Source organism: Equus quagga, chromosome 21 (assembly GCF_021613505.1).
Source record: "Equus quagga isolate Etosha38 chromosome 21, UCLA_HA_Equagga_1.0, whole genome shotgun sequence".
In the NCBI taxonomy this organism is placed as follows: domain Eukaryota; kingdom Metazoa; phylum Chordata; class Mammalia; order Perissodactyla; family Equidae; genus Equus; species Equus quagga.
The window spans coordinates 16,369,202-16,394,167 of NC_060287.1; the positions used below are offsets into that span (position 1 = coordinate 16,369,202).

Consider the following 24,966-nt stretch of genomic DNA (forward strand, 5'->3'; position numbering starts at 1 on the left):
AATATGTCATTTGTATCTGGATCCAAGGATAAATCTTTTATGTTTTTGTTGATTTTCAGAATTGTAATGCAGAGGTTTTTAGATTTTTGTCATCATTTGCTTTTTCAGTTAAAGAAGATGACGTTTTTTGATGATCAATAACTAAACAAAAGGATTCATTGATTTCATAATGACTATAGACTTAAATGTGCTAGGTTAATCTGACATGATTTGAAATAGAAGCTTGGGATCTGCTTAGATCATGAACTTTGGAGTCTAAAGGAATTGCTTGTAATTCCTGAGTTTGCCACTGAATAGCTGTGTGAGTTTGGACACATTGCCTATTACTTATTTCTTTTTAAGTGGAAAAAGAAAGCAGCATCTGCAGTATCTCTCTGCAGCATATTTCTGAGAATTAAACGAGGTAATGTTTGAAAAATGTAGTACCTGGCCCAAGAAGATACTTAAAAAAAAAATAGATCTTTCAAATATGATAAAAATGGTCATGATTATAATACCAAAAGTAATATCTTTATAGTTTTATAACAATTTACACTTAAAATCATTTATATATAAATTTGATATTTGGGATGACTTTTGAAATATTCATAAAAATTTTATTATTTACAATTTATGGGAAGCAGATTTTCAGAGGGGTAAAGGGAAGTGCCCAGAGGGGTAAAGAGAAGTGATTCTGGTGGTTGGCAAAACTAGGATTAATTCAGATCTTCTGACTTCAATTTAAATTATTTTTCTACAACAGAAAATCATTGAAAATTTTTGATAAATTATCAGAAAATTATTGATAATTTCCCCAAACAAACTCTTTTGATAGTAGTATGATCTTGATAAGACAAAGAGAAGTTGTAATCTTATGAGCAGTAGCAAGCAATTGTAGTTAGAAAGATGGGGTGAAGAAAATGCTGGAATAGAGCAAAGTTAACATTAAGTCAGATTCTCCTTTCCAAAGAGAGTGATACATTTTGAAAGTTATCATTTGCTTATCTTTTAAATAGCCTTTTCCTCATTCTAGTGACCTTACAAATGTCATAATGTCATCTCCTAGGCTGCATGATCAGAACCATATTTTGGGCTCACACACACACACTCTCACATCATACATGTATACATGATGTATAGAATTTAAAATATGAAAGGAACATTGGAAAAGCATATCCATTTCATATGTAATTAGGCATTATGAACTCTGCAATATTATGAACTACATTATTCCTAACCAAATATATGCATTTTACATTTTAATATGAAGAATAAATGTATCAGAAAGAGCTATCAGAAAAAATGAATTCTTCCCTAACATCATGGAGTTTGATGGTCACCAAGTTATATTTTCAAAAATTCTGTATGTACTGACCTGAAGTTTTTGCAGGGATTACTGTAGAGGAATTCTCCGAAGATGCTGGAATAAAGCAAAATTCATTTGAAGCTTGGGCTTGTAATATAAACAAGTATTTTACAAAACATTAAGTGCAGTTTGAATACTCAAAGTGCATCTGATCCTTTAGAGTTCACGTTGTATCCCATTTCATGCCGAATGGTCTATTATTGTTTGATTGTGATACATTTCATGAATTTCCAGATTATGTATATCCACCCTATATAATTTACCTATACAAAAAGTTTGCTTTGCTTTATTTTACCCATTTAAGAAAGATATTTATTTATCATTGTTATATAGAATAATTTATATTTAAGACAACTAATGTAACGTCACATACCAGATCTCATCAGACCTAGAACCAATGGTTTTACACTGAAATATATGAAAGATGTCAAAATAATCTTGCACATAATAATATCTACTGGGAATTAAGTACTGTTTAAGTAGAAACGGCTTTTTATAAATGATTAAAAACTGGCTATTTTCCTCAACATTTAACATGTTCAATAGTTTTAAAAATATAATGACCCAACTAGGCAAGATATAAAGTAAACAAAAGCACATCTTATGAAGAACCTTCATCTAGTGAATTTGTTTTTATTCAAAATTGTATTTATGGTAAGTAGGCTAACAAGTACATTCTTTTCTACTAACTTGGTTATTTCAGTATTTCTTCATTTCTACATTGTCTAGTTCCTACGAGATCTATAGCAATTTCATAAATGATATATGGTAGATTATTAATGAAGAAGATAACAAAATAAGGTTAGTAATATTTTTTCATAAAGATATTTTAATTTGTATTGTGTTTGATTTGACAGTGTACTATACAAAAATCCAAGGTGTTTATGAAATTCTTAACCAATTTTAAAATGTTATAAATCTCAAAATTCACATGATACAAGTGAATGTTAGATACCTAAAATTAATCTCAGTATCATGTTTGTAAATGTGTTTTAAAATAGTTCAACAAGTTAAATGTAACTTCAACTTATGGAGCATATTCTCGAGTTGATGTTGTGTTAAAGTTTATTGCATTCATGACTCTTATTCTAAGTTAACTCAAAGGATATGGTTTTATTAAATAAGTAAATTATTTTTAAAACCACAAACTTCCCTCCCCAAAATAGCCCAATTTTAGGGAGTCATGAAAATAATTTTCAGTACACCTGTCAGTTCATATGCCATAACAGACCTTCGGGAACTGATGCATATTCAAATAAAGAGAGCAAGAAGTCAACTTTCTGGAAGAAAATTGACTATTGAAAACAAATCAATCAATATCACTCAATGACAAAACCATTGGAAACAAATTATCGTATAATGGTTAATAGCACAGACAACAGAGTCAGACCACCTGGGTCAGAACCCTTGACCCAATTCTAAATAGCTGTGTGATTTAAGACAATTTACCAATATTATTTGTGCATTGGTCTCACCATAAAATGGGGGTAGTAAAGATATCTCATAATAAGATTGATGTGAGGAGTAAATGTGTTGGTGGTAGAACATCTATTCTAGTTAATACGAGTTACTAGTAGTTTTCAGCTCTTCTGAATCAGACAAAGATCCAAAACAAACAGTCTCTGCTTGGCAGCTGTGCCAGAGGGGACCCAACTGTCAGTAGAGGAGGCACCAAGAACGTCAGCTGTCTTCTCACTGAACTGGTACTATGGGATATACAGGAGACTTAATGAAAGAGAAAACTGCTTGATGAACCATTGCTGTAAAGAAAAGCAATGAGAGGTCCACAGTTTCCTATCTACTACTACAAAATCAAAAAACAAAACAAGACACTTCCATATGCTTTATTTATTTGACTTAGAGGCAAACCTGGTCTGACTGATCTCATTCTGTAACAGAACTGTTTGACCTGGCATTAGGGCATTAGTGGTTTGCCTTTATTGCGCTTGATGTGGATATTGATATTTTGATTAGCTTTCTAACATCCAAAGATTTCTAAATTCCAAAACATAAATGTCCCCAAGGATGACACATGCGGGATTGTGGATCCGGAAAATTATTATTGTTCTCAACCAAAATAAGCACAGAGTGTAAATATTTATTGAATTAAATTGAATGGGGGGTGACTAGAATGGAAAATTTAGAATAATCTAAGCATTGATAGACATTGTCCCACTATTACTTTTGATACCCTGTATCTCTTTCCCTTTTGATTTATTCTTATCTTAAAATTATTTATCATTTTAAGAATAAAGTTTTACTCTATAAATAAGTAATCGGGATGAATCAAACTCATTGACTCCTGTTTTTTCTTCCTCTTCTTCTTTTAATTTCTTAATTAGAGATTGGATGTTTGACTCTAATCTAATAATGTCTATGACTCTATCAGAAAGAAAAGAGAGTCACTTTCTGATGGAGGATACCTGAAAAATCAGAGTGTGCTTGACCAATGCCAAGAATGTGTAAGACCCACAAACATTTATGCATGCCAGTATTTTCAGAACTTTTTTGCTATTTGATATTTTACAAAATTTTTCTCTTTGGTATTTTTCTTCAAATACAGCTTCTTGGTATTTCACATTTTTCATGTAAATGTGTTACCTCAGGCAATAAGACATGTTCCTAAAGTCAAGAGTGATCCCACTGCTTTCCTGGTATATAGCTCAAATTTTAATTTCATAGCTTAATGATTCAAAGAAACTAAATAATGTTCACAGATACCTGTGATATCAATGCTGTTCAAATCAATATGGAAAGTGACCAGTTGGCTGGATTTATTTGCTTCAATGCCTTGAATCATTTCTTCCTTTACATTTTCATCTGACACCCACTGGGCAAAGAAAAGGTCAAATATGACTGTAATGCTGCCATTTCTGCAGAGCAAAAGATGATATAAGAGGAAAAAATCAGTCTTGTTCAAATGACTTGTGCTCAATTCATGTAAGATGTCTTTGAAGTTCTCTATAGTTATCACCTTGTTAATCCTCATTACTACTGTGCAAGTTAGGTTATGTCAAATATTATCTTTATTTTATAGGTGGAAGAAAAAGTAATTGAAAGACTAAATGTTTTTCCAAGAACACAAAGACAAATCCAGAATTGGAATCTGAGTTTTCTGAGTTCCACATTAACACACTAATCCCTAGGCCAGGCTGTTCCCCAATGTCACTTGTGTGAAATTAAACATAACCACGTGGTAACATGGTATTTATTTTTATTTTACTGTTTGAGGGAATTAAGAGTATTGATTTGCTGTTTTTCACAGAGGACTTCTAAGTAGGAAGATAGTTTTACTGATTTCAAAGAAAATTTTTCTGTATAGTTTATGAAGGCCTGATAGCAATTGATCTATATCTACGTTTCTTCTCTATTTTTAATATAAAATTTCAAAATATGCCCTGATTTAAAGGTATAGAAAGAAGACGAGCATCCCTGAGATTATTTGGGACTCAGGGGTATTCAATATCATGGTCAAGAGTTCGGATCTCTGACCACAGCATTAGAGTTCAAAGATACGGCCCGAATCATCTTCCCTTTTAGTTATTCCCTGCTCTGAAACATGCATTTAAAAAATTTTCTTCATTGGTGGTTTTTTCAGGGTCTTTTCTTTTTTCTTTTTTGTGAGGAAGATTGTTGTTGAGCTAACATCTGTGCCAGTCTTCCTTTATTTTATGTGGGATGCTACCACAGCGTGGCTTGACAAGTCGTGCTAGGTCTGCGCCCGGGATCCAAACCTGCAAACCCCAGGCCTCTGAAGCAGAGCACAGGAACCTAACCACTATCCCACTGGGCCAGCCACTGTTCACAGTTTGAAGAAACATAAAAATTAATACATTTTTGGCCCAATAGGGATACTTGAAAGATTTTTGCTCGCTTGCCTACATTTCTACTTGCCTCACGCTATCCTCTTAGGATACAATCTCTTGGGAGAAAAACTCTGGCTCTGACCTTCATTCTGTACCCCTCAGTAAGCTGGGAGTACTCAGAGAAAACTTGGATCCTTAAGAGGCAGACTAGGGAAACTCAAATTTTAAATTTTATGTTTGCTGGTTCTGAAATTTGGGAAGTCACACTCATATCCTTGTGATTTCTATAAGTTAATGAGATTCTTGAAGGACTTCATCAACTCCAAAAGAATTCTTTATTTATCTGTCCATATAACTATTCTGATAGGACCTAAAATAAATGTTCTTTTTTTCCTCTATGTCTATATTATAGGATCAGAATATTCCTGAAAGATTGTAGTAGATCAGCCTCTCCTTTAGGTAGGATATTCCTCTTAATGTCTGTGCCACTATTCAGATTCACAGTTTAGCAGGTGATTCCTTTCTATATAGCTGATTTTTCATTTTTTAAATGAACAGGATACCCTGATATGCTAATTTCCTGCTTGATCTTTATTGAATTATTTTGAAATGTTAGCATCTATAACTTTCCAATCATTTGCTGAAATCATTGTAACCAAATTTTGTAAAGGAGAAGGCTCCTTAATAACGATTGAGTTCAGGGTTCGCCAAACTTACCTGTACAAGGAATCACGTGCTGTCTTTGATAAAGATATATTTTGTCACAGACACTGTTTATATCTACTCTTTCACATTTGTTAATTTTTCCATGCTGGCCAATTCCTAATTTTATTTGAGAGTAACTCTGTTTTTTCAGGAAAAGTGATGGCTTCCAACCATTTCTCATATAAATGATGGTTTTATTCATGGGCATATAACCTGCCCCTGGTCACTGGAATCTGAGGGGACACTAACGGGAAACTTCTGGAAAACTTTTCCATATCTAACAAAAGAAAGGCCTATAGTAGACTATTATTCTTCTTTGTTTAACATTATTATGTCCACACGTGATTGCTGGAACTGGCACATCCATCTTTGAGATGTGACCATGAGACAAGCTACAGTTGACAAGCTAAAGTTAGCTTAGTGAAAAAAGAACAGCACCTAAATTCCTGATTATGTCAGAGTTGTACCACCAAATTAATCTCTGCTGAAGCCTCCAGATTTCTTGTGCTGTCAGATGATAAACACATATTCTTTAAGGCACTTTTAGTCATGTGTTGTGTTCATTGCAATTTAAAAAACTCTAACTGGCATATAACTCCCAAGCCCCACCCCATATTTATTTAAACACAAGCTGCAGAAGCGGGAGATTACTCTATTTTGCATCTGATGTTGGCTAGCATTGTCATTTTAGTAATGAGAAGATTGAGGCTCAGAGTAATGTAGGTAAGTTTGCCTTGAGTTATACAGCTTATTAGTGTCAGACGTGGGGGCGAAACCCAGAGCCCCTGTCTGCCAAAGGTGTTTTCATGTAGTTCCTGTCCCCAAACCCCCAACACCAAGGCTGTCAATACCATTATGAACTCTTTGTCAATAGGAAAGATAATACAACACATTTACCTATATGCATCCCCAGGCTTTTATTATCTTGCATTGTTAGCACAACTTTATATTCAAATAGATGGGGAAAATAGCTAGTTGGATTTTTGAGGGAAAGGGAAAATATTTTATTCTCTCTATGCTTTCAAGAGATAGAATCTTCCCTCCGCTTCTTCTTCCTCACCCTCTTCCTCCTTTCTTACTCTTTTTCTCTTTCTTTCCTTCTTCCTCTTCCTCTCTTTCTCCTTCTTTTCCTCCTCCCTTAATTTTGTCTCCTTAACAACCCTCCTCCCCAAAGTAGTGAAACGGACAGGATTAAGTATATTTAAAGTGAGAGTGAACAGTATCCATTAATTTTTCTGTCTTCAATTCCACATCTTCACCTTTTCCTTAATTGCACACGAGATAGTTTTAATTCTGATTAAATCTGCATTTGCTCTTAGTAATTTCCACAAGTTTAATTTGGCCAAACGCTTGCTTTTATTTTATTTGGGTTAGGGAGTAGAAGAGGTCGAGCACTTTTGGTAGAGAAAGTACAAATCTGGAATTTTCCTTCACTGAGTTGAAAGTAAGTGCATTAGTTCATCCTCAGGCATAAAACATCTTTGTAGGAAAGATGAGCTCTTCGTTGTGAATTATACATTGCATTTAATAATTTATACTTTACAAGGACAAGAGTTATATATCCTGTATCCACATAAGGTTGTATTTTTAAAAATTCTTTTTCTTATTCACAGTAAATTTTGAGATAAGAGAGATATATAGTACAAATCAGGAAAACCATAATGAACATTTGTGTTTCACCTAATAAGAAAGCTTCAGCTGTTACTTTAGTAGTTTGGTTATGATCTCTATTGTTGCTGTGAAATTGATTTTATTTATTAAGGTAAATGAGAGTTCTTCCTTTAGGAAAAAAAAGGAAACAATGGCCATTTTCATCTCAAAGTGCTTGTTCCAATAGAATATCTGAGGCTTTTTTTTTAAGCAGATAAATCCTATCAATGTACAGAGAGCCTGTGTGCAATAAATCAAAATGTTTCTTATCTCTTATTTTCTTTAATGATATTGATAACCTCTAGGGTTGCTGAGCAAACAAAAGTCTTTCCTAACTTTGTGACTCATCTGTACTCAAAGGGCAAAATGAGCTGCATATTGCCACAAAGGGTAAACAGCATTTTATGAAAAGAATCAATTGCTAAATGCTCTCTGAGTCAAAGCATTTTCCACAAAGCAGAATAACAAAGTGTTCCCAGGAGAGCAAACCATTTGCTTGTCCTGCAGAATGGCTAAACACATACACACACTCACATGCATGCACACACACACACAATTTAGCAGGGGGCCAGGAGTTGACATTAAATAATATTTGTAAAAGGAAGAAAAGATATGTTAATGACTGAGCTTAGTGCTATAAATTGACCATATACATAATTAAACTCATGTGGTATCAGTTTTTTTAGATATATTTTTCACAGTTGGTGAGGATATTGTTATCTAATTGAGAACTCAGTTACTTCTGTTTCCTGATTTTATCCATTGGAGTTTAAATTAAAATAATTTTAAAAATGAGTTAAGAGTCTGCCACTTTTTCCTGTGAATGGAGTCTATCTTTTTATATGTGATTGTTTAAGCATAAATGTTTGCTTGTTTTTCTCTTTCCTGCTTCTAAATTCCTTTTCCTATCCTTCTCTTCTCAGTCTCCCAAAATACCCACTTGTAATTTATTGTACAGACATTTTCATGCTTCCTTTGTATTGCATCTTTCAAAAACCCACTTCTGATTTAAAAGTAGCTCAGCCACAGCTAGGTGAAAGTATGTCTACACTGATGAAGTATATTATTTGAGAATCATGATAAAATATGTATCAAGGTTTAGGCTCCATTGATCTTGTAGGTAGCTATACAGGAAGGGAAAGAAATAATTCTCAGCTCAAATAATCTATAATTTCATAGTGATTTTACCATCGACAGAAATAAAAGATTACTTATTAAATATCAAAGAAAATGCTGGGGTTTTGATAACCCACCAGGCCTATATGTAAAAGTCTATATTCAACAAATTTTCCCAATCTAGTAAAATAAAGTTATCCTGCATATTGTAAACATGTAAACATGAAGGGTCCCTTTAGCAAAACTATCCTGATAAACTCTGCAGTGGATACTGCTCTTTGTCTGGATTTCTCTGGGCAGATCCTGATGAAGGTGAGGCAGGTATCTGGGATACTTCTCCTTAAGGAATGCGGAAAACATAGAGAAATAAATCCGAACTGCTGCTTTAATGCAGATCTCCACAGTCAATCCTCTACAAAACTGGAAAGGAGAAGATGGTTCCACTCACTCCAAAGAAGAAAAATAGCTTAAAGTGGGGGAAAAAAAAAATACCTTGCATGCATGGCTTTACTCTCGCAGAGTAAATATTGAATAAACATTTTAAAAATTGTACCTTGAAAAAGACCAAAGAAATTAACCTTTCTTGAGAGTCCTTGTCTCCTTCTAGTCCTGATCTTGGGCCAATGAAAGAGGTTATCAGACATAATAAGCCCTGGAAAACAGGAGTAGAAGCCTCTGTATTGTAGATAGAGATGAAGATAGTAGATGGGGGTAGGGCTAGCCGGCTCCTGAGACTAAGATGTCATGAAGGTACAGTGGGATAAGTAATGATAAATATAGGGATAGATAAATAGGTGAAAAATAAAGACATAAAAATTTAACTTTTTTTGGTATAAAAAGATGAAACTTTATGTTTTGCTTCATTGTGCCATCCACTGATAGGATTAGCTTGGTTTCAACAGGAATTGGCAAGGCAATAAATTTCCTTCTGCGCCTTAAATGATCTTCATTTGACCTGTCATTGTTTTTCTAAGCATCATCTCTGCCTTTGACTTAACCTTCCTACCTCTACTTGGTCACTAAGACCTAAGGACTCTTTTGCTAATATCAAGACTCTTGGGAAGACCATCTACGAAACTGCAGGCTCTCTGGTTCCGTTGTTCCTGATCTAAGACAAAAGATTAGCATTTCTATAGAGTCAGGCTTATTGTCTTTCTCCAGTGACCTACAGTCCCCTATGGCTTTCATTTGACACAGGTTAAATGTCAGACTCCTAGGCTTGTATCCAGCAGCTTCTTGATGTCTTGGTGTCTTCTTAATGACAGCCAGCCAGATCATATCCTCAATATGCTACACTAATTCTTTCTTTACCAGAAATGGCTTCCGTTTTCTTCCCTACCCATGCTTCTCATACTGTGCTGCATCTTTCACCAAATCTTCCATGACCCACCCTTCCAACCTGAGGGGCTCCTTAATACATTAGCACATCTGAGCTTCCAGAGAACTATTTTAGAATTTTTTAACTAAAATTCTATTCTAACAGAAAGCTAAAGCCATAGTTATAATATGCTTATTTTTATATCTGTAAGACAAGGGTTAAAGGAAAACATGCTAACACCTAATGTACTACTCAATGCATCAACAGCAGATGTTACATAAATGGTTCACTCAGTTGCTAGGACTTAATGGAGCATATACTCTAAACTAGGCCTTAACCAGTTTCTGAAAATACAGATGTCAAAGACAGATTTTCTGTCGTTCGAGAGCTCATTGTCTAGTAAGAAGATAGGCAAATTGATAATTACATACAGAACGAGGATTAGATTGTCACTTTATATGTAAGAACAAGGTGCTAAGTGAGCAGGTGGGGATGTACTTAACCAGACCGGAATATCAGTTGAGCATCCCAAGAGGAGGTGACATAGGCTGATTCTTAATGGCTTGTAAGGATGGATGAGTTATTTATATTTATAGTAAGGGAGAAATGGAAGTTCAAACAGTGAAAAAGTATTCAAAAGAGAGAAGGCAAGATTCTTTGGGGGGGTGTACAGATAATATGGTAGGCTTGGTGCAGATGCCTATGGGGAGTGGGGAAGGAAAAACGGAAAAAGACCAGAGTGAGTTTCAGAGACAGAAACCCAGAGAATACCTGCATTTAGGATGATAACACTAGAAGCAGTCTTCAGGTACTTGAAAGACTGAGAGATGAAGATAGGGATATATTTACTCTATAAAAAATTAATAACTACAAGCAGGATCAGTCAACGAGAGCCAAAGAAATAAACACTTGGTTGAGAATAAAAAAGAATTTTCTAGCAACTGAAGTTATAAAGAAATAAACCAAACACGGTAATAACAATGATTCTTCAATAGACAGTTTGCAAGATGGCTTCCCAATTTTTATCAGATATCCTTATGTGAAGTAATCCATTTTAAGTAGCATGAATTTCTTTTATTGGAGGAGAATGAACTTCCTTCTCAGGCTGTGGGCATTCCAGCCCAAAGCAGGGAAGCAAAGGCTAGATTACATCATTTAAAATCTTTCCGTCTCCCGCATTCCCATTACACAAACTGTATATACAACTTGCCATGTACTACCTAGTACATTAGCTAGTACACAATAAATGATGTACATGTATTACCCAATAAATGAATAAAAGTAAAATTAATGGATATTCACACATCATAGGTAGTGACTTTATGTTGTCTTGAAGACATATAGAGAGGGCATTGCTCTCTGCTCTGGAGCTCACATCTTGTGCTTTCGTTTAAATTTGTGGGCTTGGAGCTTTCTCATTGTCCATCCTCCCAAATGTGATAACCACCTTCAATTGCAGGGCGCCAAAAGACTAACAACTAACACTTGTTTACCTCCGTGGCAAAAACAATATGGAAAGTTGGACATGAGTAACTAAGGAATATTGCCATGAGTCCAGTTTGCTTAGGGGTTTAACTGGCATAACTCAGGCTGCCCCAGGCTTATCTTGACTTTCATTGTTTGGTCTTCCTCCTGTCCAGGTTTGGTATCTCCCATTTTATTTCCGTAGAAAATAGAAATTTCCTTTTCTCTATTTCATCTTGAGTCCACCCATCTATTTTACAGTTAAAATTATCCCCACCACCCCTGTGATGAGTTGCTGTCCTCTTTGGGTTCTGTCACTATAGCATCCTGATATGAAGGAGGACATATGCTAAATCAGAAGAAAAACAAAACTGAGTGTAAATACCTTCCCCAACACTTACTGGTTGAGTGATCTGAGGCAAATTACTTGATATCTCCAAGCTTTGGTATCATATTTATAAATCAGAATACTTACAACTCTTTCACGGTCATTTTGTGATGAATTAGATAATACATTTTACTTACATCACAAAATGCTTAGCCTAAAGCACACGCTCAACCAGTGAGTTTCCTTCAGTTTACTACCATGTGTCATAGGATCTGTATTTTCCCCAAACTTCTGGGATACGGTCTTACCACCAGTGCTTTCTTATTCTGAGTTATTTTATAAGCTTTGCTACCTTCTCCTGTTTTTCAGATATATCAGGTCTTGATTGCTCTCACTTTTTCTACTTTTCTATTTTTTTAATGGAATTCCCTCTCTGCTTTTTTCCCTTTTAACTTAGTTTTATAGATTCTAACTGGCATGACTATTTCCTGCTGATTCATATCTTTATTCCAAAGGCCTAATGGTAGTTTGCAGTTAAGAAAACTCCTGATTCAAGTATCAATAGTGAAATTGCATCACTCTCCTATTAATCTAAGATTCATTCATTTTTTGAGCACTTTCTTGCTCCAAGTACAGTCTTATGCCCTCTGAGTGTACGAATGAACAAGTCCTCTCTCTTATGACTTACAGTGTGAATGAAATATAATGAGCAAACTTCTGCCACATGTTCACAGCAAACCAACCACTATCAGCATCTGCATACATTCAACCTCAGCTCCCTCCATGTGTCTCTGCAAGACTTTACCCTCAGGAGAGAGAAGCATGTTAACACAATATCAATTATCCGGAATTGTTATTATTATTTGCTACTAATATGAAAGTTTATGCTGTTCCACTTTTCTCAATCGTCACAAGAACGTTGAAAATTTAAAATATTCCCTTTTCTCCTAAAAGCAATGACACTACTTTACAAATATTAGCAAAAACGGTTGCTATTTTGCTAGTCTGTTCTTTCGTTCGATCAGTAGAAAACTTTTGAGTTGTACTCACTCAAATTGTAAAACTCTTGAGTTTTTATATTTGTTTTTCAGATTACTTGATTGAAAGATCTCATCTATCTAAAAAAGGAAAGGTTAAAAAAAGCATATTCAATTTAAGATTTAAACTTTTTTTATAAATCTTAAACAAAGCAATCTTTATATTCTGCTTAGAACTAGATTAAGGGCAATTTCCTTCTCTGTGGTGATGGGGCTCATACATTTAAGCATTCTGAGCATGTTAAATTTATGTACTAGGTTTTTCAAAGTTAGAAAAGGGGATCTATGTATCTTTTGGCGAGTAGTTAGTGAAACTATGTCATGAAATTTTAAACCAGCTGAAGAGAGACAGACTCCTACCATTTGCTGAAGGTCAAAAGCAAGAACTTTGAAATCCACTGAGAGTTTGTCTTGCAAATTAGGATTATATGTAGCTCCTGATGTTATTTTCAATGTCCCTCTGGCTTCATGACTGTTTCCAAATTCTGCATCTAGATGAATTAATAAGAAATAAAATACTGAAAAAGTGAATTATGAATAAGAGAGAATATACACATTCCAATATTGGGGGACAAAATTTGCAACCGCTAAATGCATCTCTTTGGTATGAGAATTATTTTAGGCCAATTGTTTTTAACTAACAGAAAGACTCAAGAAATTTTGCTCTTTACTTCCCCCTTAACTACCCAAAATAATTTAGATAGAGGGCCTAGTCCAGGAAGGGCAGCAACACCATCCCTTTGAAGTCCCAGGACCCTATTCCCTTCTCCATAGCTCAGGATGCCTTATAAACTTCAACTGCCTGACTGTTGAGGAACCTCATATGTTCAAGATTCCTGTATGTACAAAATTAAATTTGATTTTCTTCTGTTAATCTGTTTCATATCAATTTAATTCTTCGACCAGCAAGAAGAATTTAGAAAAAGGGGGAGTAAAATTTCTCCCCTACTCTGGTTAAGCCAGACGTAAAGTTCTCACTTCATTTGCTTCACAAGTAAACTTCTCGCTTCAAGAAGTTCTTGCTTCTTGGCACTGCAGCTCTTGCTTTCTCTTTACAGTCTTCATGTTCCATAGTCAGCTGCTTTTTTTCTTTTCTTTACCTATCTGGTTGTTTTAAAAGCTTAAAAAATAAACTTATTCTCTAACCTGCTAATTTTTTCTCTTTTCTTTGAAGTACAACCCACATTCCAAGTTTCCTAGTTTTTTCACTGTTGAGAATCCTGTTGGAAGAGACAGGGATGATCAACTTTCTCCAATTTTGGAAACTGATTCAGGGAAGCATGGTGAGAAATGGACCATTAAAAGTTTTGTAGTTGCTTTCAGATACTTCTCGAACACCTAGCATCCAGGGACACTGCTGGTTTTCTACATGCGGATTGCTGTGAAGACTTCAGTGTGTGTGTTACTTTGAAACATAGCTTTGAAGCTACTTCTTTCATTCTAATAATTATAAAATTGGTATGTACGACCTTTTGCCATTAGATGGTGGCTGTCGTTATTGGAGAAGTTATTGAGAATGCTGTAGAAAATATATTAACTCAATATGAAAACATGTAAGGGATAAGCTAATAAATTGAACATAAACATGGGTAATAAAATGTGCATTAAGTGCAGCACATTAAGCCCTGTAAGAATATTTTCTTTGATACATATTTAGATTTAAAATAAAATGCTTCAACTGAAACTCACACAATGATGGAATCATTAGTGAATGTAATAACAGTGATATGTAATTCTCACATTGACCTGATATGAGAAGATGTTATTTCTTCTTTTCCCAGGTGGGAAAATTGGGGCTTAGGTTCACTATAAAAGTTTCCCAAGGTGATAAAGATCATAGGTGACAGATCTGGAATTTGGACATAGGATTGGTTGACTTTAAAACCCATTATCTGTCATATATTGACACCAAACTTCCCAGACCAGAAGAAACATTAGAAATAATATTTTAAGCAATAAACTTGCATTTGGTCTAAATAGTTATCATTGCATAATTTATGTAACATACTGTTATTTACACTATTTCATTTATTTTTTAAATACTCAAAATTACATTTAGATCTGCATGTTTAATTGTAAAAGATAAGGAAAGACTGAGGAAATGTGATGGAATGGAGAAGACTGAGGAACCATGATAACGAAATCCTATGTAGAAATCTTTGATGGATCCTGAACAGGTAAAGGACATTAGAAGAAAACCTGGTGAAATTTGAATAAAATGTGTCATCCAGTTGATGATATTGTACCATTGTTAATTTCTTGATTGTGACAATTGTACAATAGATACACAAGATATTGACATTAAGGGAAGCTGAACAAAGGTAATACAAGAACTCAACAGTATTGCAACTTTTTTGTAAGTCTAAAATGATTTCCAATAACAAGTAAAAGAATGTGTATTCAAAGTAGTATGTCTTACGTCCTCTAGAGTTCTATCATGGATTTAACTTGAATCCCTTTTTACACTCAGTTATTCACTATTAAATCATACTAACATTTATAAATTTTTATTTTCTATTTTACTTTTAAAATAACTAACTTTTATATCTTTATGGAGCATCAGAGATTCCAATGGACTTCCAAATAATTATACATCCTTGAAGTTATTCACAGCATTTAAATAAGACCAAAGCAGCTGTTATTCTAAAAGTTTGAGTGAACCTCTAAAGTCTATTTAATTGTTCATATAGTCATATAAATATCCACAAGTCTTCTTTCTCTTTAAAATATATCACTTGTATATGGTGGTAATATTTAAATAAGCCAGAGATTATATTGCAATTATTTTATAAAATTATAAATTATATTTATTATATCTAGTTTAACATTTATTTACTAGAGGAAAATAGCTAACTCAGAGGCTGGGAATTTTCTTGGTAAAACCAAAATCAATCACATTAACATATTTTAGTCATGAGTTTTCAGAAAGAATTAACAGGTCCATATATAATTCATCATTTAAAAAATGTGAAAAATTTCTCAGAAAAAATAAACTCAATACCCAGGTTATTGCTATGCTGCTATTTAAAAAAAAATTATCCTATAAATGAATCCATGGTAAATAAAAGCACAAATTCTAGAGTTGGATTTTCTGGTTTGGAATCTTCTGCCACTTTGTAATGATGCAAATTTGAACAAGTTACCTAAATTCCATGCTCTGATTCTTCACCTATAAAATGGGAGTAACAATAACAACTAGCTCATAGGTTTATATATATAGGCTTATAGCAAGTAGAATACACTTGACGATCTTTGAAAAGCTGTTGGTACAGATAATTTAGCTCTAAATAACTGTTACTTTTTCTTATTTTTCTCTATTTATGACAAGTTGCTACTCAGGAAGCTTGAGATCTTTATAAGTCTCCATTTACATCTAAGATCCCTTATATTTTGGCAATTAAAATGCTGGCTCAGGGGTGGCCTGGTAGCAGAGTGTTTAAGTTCATGTGCTCCACTTTGGCAGCCCAGGGTTCGTGGGTTTGGATGCTGGGAGCAGACCTACACATCGCTCATCAAGCCACGCTTGATCCCACATACAAAATAGAGGGAGACTGGCACAGATGTTAGCTCAGGGACAATCTTCCTCACAAAAGACAGACAAAAAAACCAACAAAAAATTGTTGGCTTAATAATAGAATACAGACATCATTCTCTAGAAATATTTTTTCTTTAACTTTGCCTATGTATCAACTTGTATCATCAACAATGTTTTAATATGGTTATGATTTAAATTCTATCAGAACAAACCCACAGGCTATGAAACTTACTTTGTTGTATGTTGAAACTGAGAAACAATGTTTTTTATTTAAAAAACTTAGTCTCATGCTTGAATTCTGGATTAAATTTCAAATTATACACCAATTAATTTTTCTAATCTGTGAAGTGAACTACAATGAAGCATCTGAATGCAACATGAATATCTTGGCATGAAAGTACAACAATGAATAAAATGCACTGGCAGGATAACTGAGATTAAAGTGTGTACGTGCATCTCAGTGCGCCTTCAGGAGTCAAGTCCGTACGACTTACCTCTTTCTGAATCATTGATTGCCAGCCAGGATATTGCAATTAATCCAGCACAGACGATCACCAAAATGGAAAAGAGAACCGCAAACATGACTTCATAGGTGCTGAGAGAACAGTGCCTTGAAGGTACACTTCTTTTCGACACCATTTTTGGCTTTTGAAGGTATGCTAATCTAAGAACTGTGAAAGAATATAAAAACCTGCACCAACTGGAGAGAAAAATCTCTCAAGTTTTCCAAGAAGATTTATAAAGCGACAATGTAGGTCTACACTAGATTTCCTAGTCCATGTAAATGAGTTGTCTATGTCCCTTTGGCAGCACTATGTCTCTCTGCATTAAGTAGCTTTAAAAGGGCAGTTAATCTTTAAGAAGATATTAATGAGTAAAGGAGATTCCTACAGTTGTAAATGTTAATCACCTGAACAGGCCATTTGTTGAGGTGAATGAAATTAAATGCATATTATAAACAAAAATGACACTATCATTTAAAAAAAACTATTGGGAAAAATATCAAGTTCATAGTCAGATAAATTAGTCATTAGGCACATGCACTTGGTATTTGCAGAGAGTTCCTAACAGATCAACCTTCTCCCCTCTGACTCAGGTCGTTATTAAGGCATTCTTCCCGTTCTATTCTAAAAATAACTTTTATGCACTGGTATATGTGAAATCTAACATATATTAATACGTGCATCTCTCTTTCTCTACCCCTCTCTATTTTTTCAAATTGAAATAGTCAAAAATTTTATAAGCTTCATTTTATCACCCATGCAGACTTATACAAGGTAAGGCAGTATTAGTTTAAGTTGAAGGAAAGTCCGCTTAAACAAGGCATCATATGGCTTCTCTTTATGGCCTTGGGCAGTTATCGATGCATGGGAGGAGGTGCCGTGAGAGAAATGAAGCACTTGTTTCTATTTTAAGGAAGTGTTCTGGGTGGAGAAGATATTACTCACTTGCCCTGGACTTTATCTTTTTAAACACGCTCATTATAACAAGAGAACAGGTTAAGATAACCACTCTCATAACTCTCATAGTAGACCTATGCTTTGTGGGAAAATCAAGACTGTTGTCTGGTAATTAAAATACATTTACCATTGGAACTTCCACACCTTGAATAGCAATGAGTCTAGAATTAAAAATTAATAAATAAAACCAAACCTGTTTTGAAGTAAACCAATATGCATCTTGTTCTGGCAGGCAAAACTAGCCAGAGATAAGGAAGTACTGTATCAGCAGCCTTCAATGCACTGAGCTTGTGACATATTATAATTGGCTAAAATAAGCAATGGCCACTTTTGCTTCTTCTTCTATAGCCTTGAAAGAAGAGAATTGCATGTTGCGCTCTGAAACTCTTGCTGATAAAAAGTAGAATATAAATAAATAAATGTATGGCATGGAACATATGTGTATTTTTTATTTAACTGAATTAATAGTAATTGTATTGTTAAACACTTTAAAATATACCTGAAATGAGAGATACTATTGATGGAGTTGGGAGAGCTTCATTTTACTTATATTCTAAGAGATGATTCTAATAACAGGCCAGATGTGCCAATAAATTGGAGCCTGGAGAACGACTCTGGAATTTGGGGATCCAAGAGGATAGAAGTACAATGACTGTTTTCCTCCTTACAGCTGACGCAGATGCAATTGCTTTTCAGAAAATCAAGTAGAACTTTTCTTTTGACTTTATTTGAGGGAAAGGGAAGACAGTAAAATGAGTTCACACACTCTGCTCCAAGCACAGTGTAATAATATATTAAGTATATGATTGCAAACCAAAAAACTTCGATTCATAAATGAAAGCAGCATTCATATTATAAATCCTCCTCAAATTATATATTTTAAGTACATAATTACATTAAAATATTCAAATAAATGAGTGAAAGAATAGCTTTCCTTAAAAAAGGCAACAATTTATGAAGGACAGACTGAAATAAGACAAACAGGCTAATGTGGAAAAGAAGACATGACATGTCTTGAAATTTAAAAGAGTTACTGAAATAAAATGGATCTTGCCCTATCATTACAGAGTTTTAATAATAAAGAGTGTGTGCTACTGGTCCAAGGATAGAAAAATATCTCAGTGCAATAGAATAAAGAGCCCACAAACAACTTGATTCACATATGAAAACTTCATACATCAAAAAGATAATGTTACTGGGGTTGGCCTGGTGGCGCAGTGGTTAAGTTTGTACACTCCGCTTTGGCGGCCTGGAGTTCGCCAGTTCGGATCCTGGGCATGGACATACGCATTGCTTATCAAGCCATGCTGTGGCAGGCATCTCACATATAAAATAGAGGAAGATGGGCACAGATCTTACCTCAGGGACAATCTTCCTCAAATAAAATAAAATGAAATAAAAAAGATAATGTTACTAATAATAAGTGAGGAAAGGATGGCTATCCAATAAACGAGGCTAGGTCAGTTGGTTACCCACCTCAGGGTAAATAAAATTAGACTTGTATTTCACACTATAAAGAAAAATAAATTCCAGGTGGGTTAAACATACAGGAAAAGTACAGAAAAAATATGAAGAAAATATAGAAAGATGTCTTTCTGATGATAGGGTATGGAAGAAGTTCTTTGGAAAGAATTGAAAAATGAAAGGACAAACCAGGAAGGAGAATATTGATAAATTTAACCAATAATAACACTGATTTTTTTTTAAACAGAAAATATCAAAAAGAAAGTAAAAACTCAAGACATAGACTGGAAAATTTTTTCCTTCTTTTTTATTCCATATGTTTTAGTTTGGCTACAATAGAACAGAACTGAGGCAAAGATTTATTGCATGAGTTTCTAAAATTTATTTGGGAGGCAATCCAAGGAAAGTCCATCAGAGGAGTTGGGAAGTGAACAGGGGAAAATGAAGCCAATAAAACTGGGTAATCAAGCCAACTACCACATAGGCTCGGGATCATAATCCTACTGGGGACCGTCTGAGGCAGTGAGGAAGGTCCTCAGAGTCATCCCAACCAAGGGGCAAGGAAGCAGGGATGGTTACGCACCAAATAGCCATGCTCACTGGTTGTGAGTAGCTTCTGGGGCTTTAACTCTGACTTTCTGCTTGCCCTGAGTGTCAGTAGAACACTCACGAAACGCCGACATTGGCGGGCAGAGATGAATGAGAGCACGTCTTACAACTGAAAAACATTTTCCAGAATTTATAAAGAATTTCTACTAATCAACACATAAAAGACAAACAGCAGGCAATTAATAAAAACACAAAACTGAGCAAACAATAAAGAAACAAAACATAAACACCTAAATGTCTATAGGTGCTCAACTTTAGTAGTAGTTATGGAATTCCGGTTAAAATAAAAAATGAGATATTACTGCCCTCAAACACACCAGTGAAAACGAAAATCTTTAGCATTACTAAGTAGTGGCATTCATCGCTTGTGAGAATGAAGATTCAAATAATCATACTGAAGTTCAGTTTAGTAATATCTAGCAAAACTAAATACACACCTACAATTTGACCCCAGAACTCTTTTTTCTAGCTATGCATCCTAGAGAAACTCTAGCACATGCAAGCAATGAGACAATATTCATTATAACACTATTTTAAACCCCACGGTATACAGGTAAAAATTGTGTCCATTGATAGGAAAAAGAATGGTGGTGTGTTTGCACAATAAAATATTATAGGCAAGTTAAAAGTGCATGAACTGGAGCTGGATGTATCGGCCTGGAAATAGCAAAACATACTTTTACACAAAGGAACGAGCTGCAGAAGGATCTATGTGGTGTGACAATGCTTAAAGTCAAAAAAGAAAATCATTTGTTTAGTGATGCAGTTATATGTAATAAAGTTTACATGAAAAGGATGAATAGAAAATTCATTCTGGTGGCCATGTCTAAGCAGGAAGGGAGGAGGATGGTATAGGAGTGAAATGCCAACCAAGGGAGCTTTGACTGTATTTGTCTATTAGTTCGCTTAAAATTTTTGAAATAAATTAATGAACCATGTTAACTTTGACAGAGCTAGAGTTAGAGGATTAAGACATGTGAGTTAATAGCATTCTCCATTTTTCCTATATACATATATATATATGCATATATATGTATGTATGTGTGTATGTGTGTGTATGTATCTACCTATCTATGTATCAGTTATCTACTATTCTTCATGTTTTTCGTATAAGAGGTAAAAATACACATTATGTTTATATATATATATATACACATATGGCAGCATATGATTGAAGTCCTGGTGATATTAATGTTCATCTTTACTCAATAATCATTAAATTTTAAGACATCTTATGCATAGAACTTTCTACTTTGAGAAATGCAGAAGTTACAGAAAACCTCTCAAGTCACTGGATGTCCATAGGAGAGTAAAACATTTATTTTAAACATATGCTTGAGATGTTTAATCAAATGAGCTTAAATGATCTAGATAAAGCAGAAACAAATAAGTATAATATATTTGGGATGGTGAATGATGAGAATAGATAGCTCTGGATGGTAAGCATCACTAATACTCTTAATGAAGCTTTCAGCGAGGAAATAAAAATTGTGGCTATTTTGGTGATGGGAATGACACATTGTGGTTAGGTGCATAATGAAGTAGGAAGACTTGAGGGTAGCGAGGGATGGAGTAGGTAGAGCCCATGCTGAACTTTTGGAGACTCCTGAGGGAGAGTTATAACTGTTTTAGCCTAGAATGAGTGAAAGGAGAATAGAACAGCTAACAAATCGAAGAGTCTGATAAACTCTTGTTAATGTCACTGAAACAAAAGGACCAGAGGGTTAAAAATCTTATTCATTGGCTCAACAAATATGTGGTTTTGTACTCTGACAAATGTGTGGCTTTGTACTAGGTATTAGTAATAATTGCTGAGATTAAGACCATGATCATTTATAGAAAACTTCTTTCATTATTCAACATAATGTGAGAAATCCTTGACAGCTGTCACCTTTAAATAATCTTGTGTGACTGGGTTGTTATCAGACAAATTTCTCGAATAAGGTTAAATTAAAAAAATTAATGTAAAACAAGAAAATACATACTTCTCATCAAGAATACTTTTGGAGATTCTAGAGATGATGTCTTTTTCTGAAAATGTGTGCAAATACCCCAGTGTAATAAGTCAATTAACACATCTTACTTCTATCATTCATGGTTCAATGACAACAGAACCTCCAGAAATATACATTTGCTTGTCTCCAAGTCTGGTGTATTTAATTTCTTTGACTTTCTATATAGTTTTAACATATTATTCTAATAGCTAATTGGTAAGTCTCTTCATATTTTAGGTATTACAAGAGGACAGTAATTTTTCTGAGGACTGTTTGATACACATTTTGTTGGGAAAAAACGGGGAGAAAGACTAAATGTTATTAGACGTCTTTATCAGTGAGGATCCTAATCCCAGAGATTTGCTTACTGGATATTGCTTTTTCTTGTTTTGACATTTGAAGAAAAATTTGGCTAGACAGAAAAATTTGGTGCCATATTGTCTTTCCCCCAGAAGCTTGTAGATATTCCTCTGCTGTTCTCTGACATTGAGTATTGAACTAGCCCTCTTTTATGACTGTTCCATTCATCTTTCGATTGCATGTTTATCATCTTCAACCAGTTTGGGTTTTTTAACATTGTTTTTAGAAGGACTGATAGATTCTATAGTCCCTGAGTTCACTCATATGTGAGAAATCTTCCTCTTTCTTTTGTACTTGAATGATACTTTGCTAGGGGATAAATGTATGGGTTAATGACAAATTTATTTTTTTCTTGGAATTCTGAAGATATTTTTCTAATACTGTTTTTATGACACAGAACATAATTGTGAAAATCTCTAAAGCTAACTATCTTACTTTTGTATGTGACATGTTTTATATCTGTTTGAGTGCCTGGAGAATTCTTTTTTCATTGTTGAGATTCAATTGAGAATAAATTGGCATTGATTATTCTGAACTGAGTTTTCTTGAGATGTGGTGTACCTTTTCAAGTTTCCCCTTCGTCTAAAAAATAACATTCCTTTATTAAAGTTTTAAATTGTGTGGTTATTCAATTTACTTGATATCTTACAGGAGTGGGGGTCCAATTTTCTTCAGGTTGGATTTTTTTAGTCATTTCATTTTTGTGTGTGTGTGTGTGTGTGTGAGGAAAATTGGCTCTGAGCTAACATCGGTTGCCAGTCTTCCTCTTTTTGCTTGAGGGAGATTGTTGCTGAGCTAACATCTGTGCCAATCTTCTTCTATTTTATGTGGGATGCTGCCGAGGTATGGCTTGGCAAGTGGTGCTAGGTCCGCACGTGTGATCTGAACCTGTGAACCCTGGGCACCTGAAGCAGAGCATGGACCTAACCACTATGCAACCAGGCCAGCCCCTAGCCATTTCTTTATATCTATACTTTTCTGCTAATTGCTACAATATCTCTAACTCCCTCATATATTTTAATTATATGCAACGTTCAGCTGCATCTTCTGTTCTGTGCTGCTTCTAATTTATTGATTATATCTTTAATGCTGTTGATTCAGATTGCAATTGGTTTTCTTAATTATAATCTTTCGATCTAAAGAATCTTATTATTTTATTATTAAGTTCTTTTTGTCTTGAACTCAGTTTTTATTTAACTTATTTTACAATAAATAGTACTGTAGAAAATTTTCCTTTTGTTGAATTTGCTTCTAGAATCAGTTTTTCGGCAGCATTTCCTACACTATTCTCTTCTTTCCTTTCTTTCTTTCTTCCTTCCTTCCGAGGTGTATTTACATGGCTGCAGTGCTATTACTTTTCATCTGGTTCATTCTTCTCTTAGATAGTCCTGGTTGAGTTCTTTCCCATGGTTTTCCCATAGAGCAAGTCAATTCTCTTTGCACTTGTATGAGTTCCAGTTTGAGGAATGCCTACTATATGCTTTTTTCTTTTCTGAAAACTGAAGGGTTGGGGGAAGGTACTGAGAGAGGAGGATAAACTCATGTAAGGCTATATACAGCCCTTGTATGCTGGCTTGTATTCCTTTCTTTTTCTACAATTTTGTTAGACACTCTGTACGAAGTTTCCCTTGTACTAATGTGGGGTTTATTCTCTTTGGGAATGTGCGTGGGATGCCACTGGCCTGCATACTGTCCCCTACCAGTTGATGCGTAGCACTGAGAGATCACAAACCCTTTGGTTTCCCCCCATCTCCGCTGAGATCCCGTGCAGTCACTGGTCATTAGAGTAGCTAGTCCTGAGGTATTACTTTCTACAAATTGCAAGGTATTAACGAAAATAAGAACTTTTTTGGGTTCTTTCTAGCAATACTTATGGGGGGGAGAGAATTTTTAGGTGAAAGATAGAAAAGCCACGTTGAGCTCTTAATATTCTTGTTATTGGACAAATTTTATGCCATGAACTTTTTGGTTTTTCTTTTTTGCTTTTTTGTTGCTGTTGTTGCTGGTAAGTTTTTGACTAGTTTATAACTCATTTAATTAAATTCTAGAGAAGGCTGTTTTAAGATTCAGCTTCAATTCAGGTTTTACCCAAAAGTCCATCCAATGTAATTTGTAACCTAAAAATTATATCAATTTTATTCAACTGAAACTATTCCTAAAAATTAATTTAGATGTCATATCAAAGCTTCCTGGCTCTGAAAACATCTGAGTAGACAATATTATTTGGCTCATTTAAGTACAACATTTTCAGCTGAATACTATTTTACAGAATGATGAATGACAACTGAAAATGTACAGATTAAACCCTTTCAATTAAAAGTAGTCTTGTGCATTGTATAGCAATCCTATCAAACAGGAATTGAATTCCTCTACTACTTTAAGGTTGATGGCAAAGAAAGCCCTTAAAGATGTTACATACTGGAAAATTCTGTTTAAAATTCCAAAACTGCACGCCTTGAATTGCTAAAGAATGTATTTGCCATTCAGAAGAGGTGGTGTGATGTTGTGGAAAAGCAGGAGACATGTACACAGTAGACCCATCTTTACATAAAGACATTGACCCTTATTATGCAACCTTGGGCATTTCACTAAAACTCTTTTTAAGCTTCAGTTTTCTCATCTGGAGAACAAAGTTATTGATCTTAAAATCATTTCCATTTCTAAAATTTCACAACTTTATTATATTTATGGTCCTTTCCAAAGGAAAATATGTATATGATTTATGTCTCTTCACATTAAAAAGACTTTCGTTGCCAGATCTTTCAGATACTCACC

The 24,966-nt window shown here is 34.4% G+C and overlaps 1 protein-coding gene across 1 annotated transcript in view; it reads right to left on the reverse strand.

The window, feature by feature from the left end:
* Positions 1-16,943, reverse strand: part of TMPRSS15 (transmembrane serine protease 15) — a 128,468-nt gene extending 111,525 nt beyond the window's left edge. Inside the window, exons 1-5 of the mRNA XM_046648334.1 lie at positions 16,799-16,943; positions 13,130-13,260; positions 12,783-12,850; positions 4,067-4,218; positions 1,355-1,399 (exon numbers count right to left, since the gene is read on the reverse strand). Of these exons, the coding sequence (XP_046504290.1) occupies positions 1,355-1,399; positions 4,067-4,218; positions 12,783-12,850; positions 13,130-13,260; positions 16,799-16,943 (541 nt within the window). The remainder of the gene's footprint in view (positions 1-1,354; positions 1,400-4,066; positions 4,219-12,782; positions 12,851-13,129; positions 13,261-16,798) is intronic.
* Positions 16,944-24,966: the final 8,023 nt, after the last annotated feature.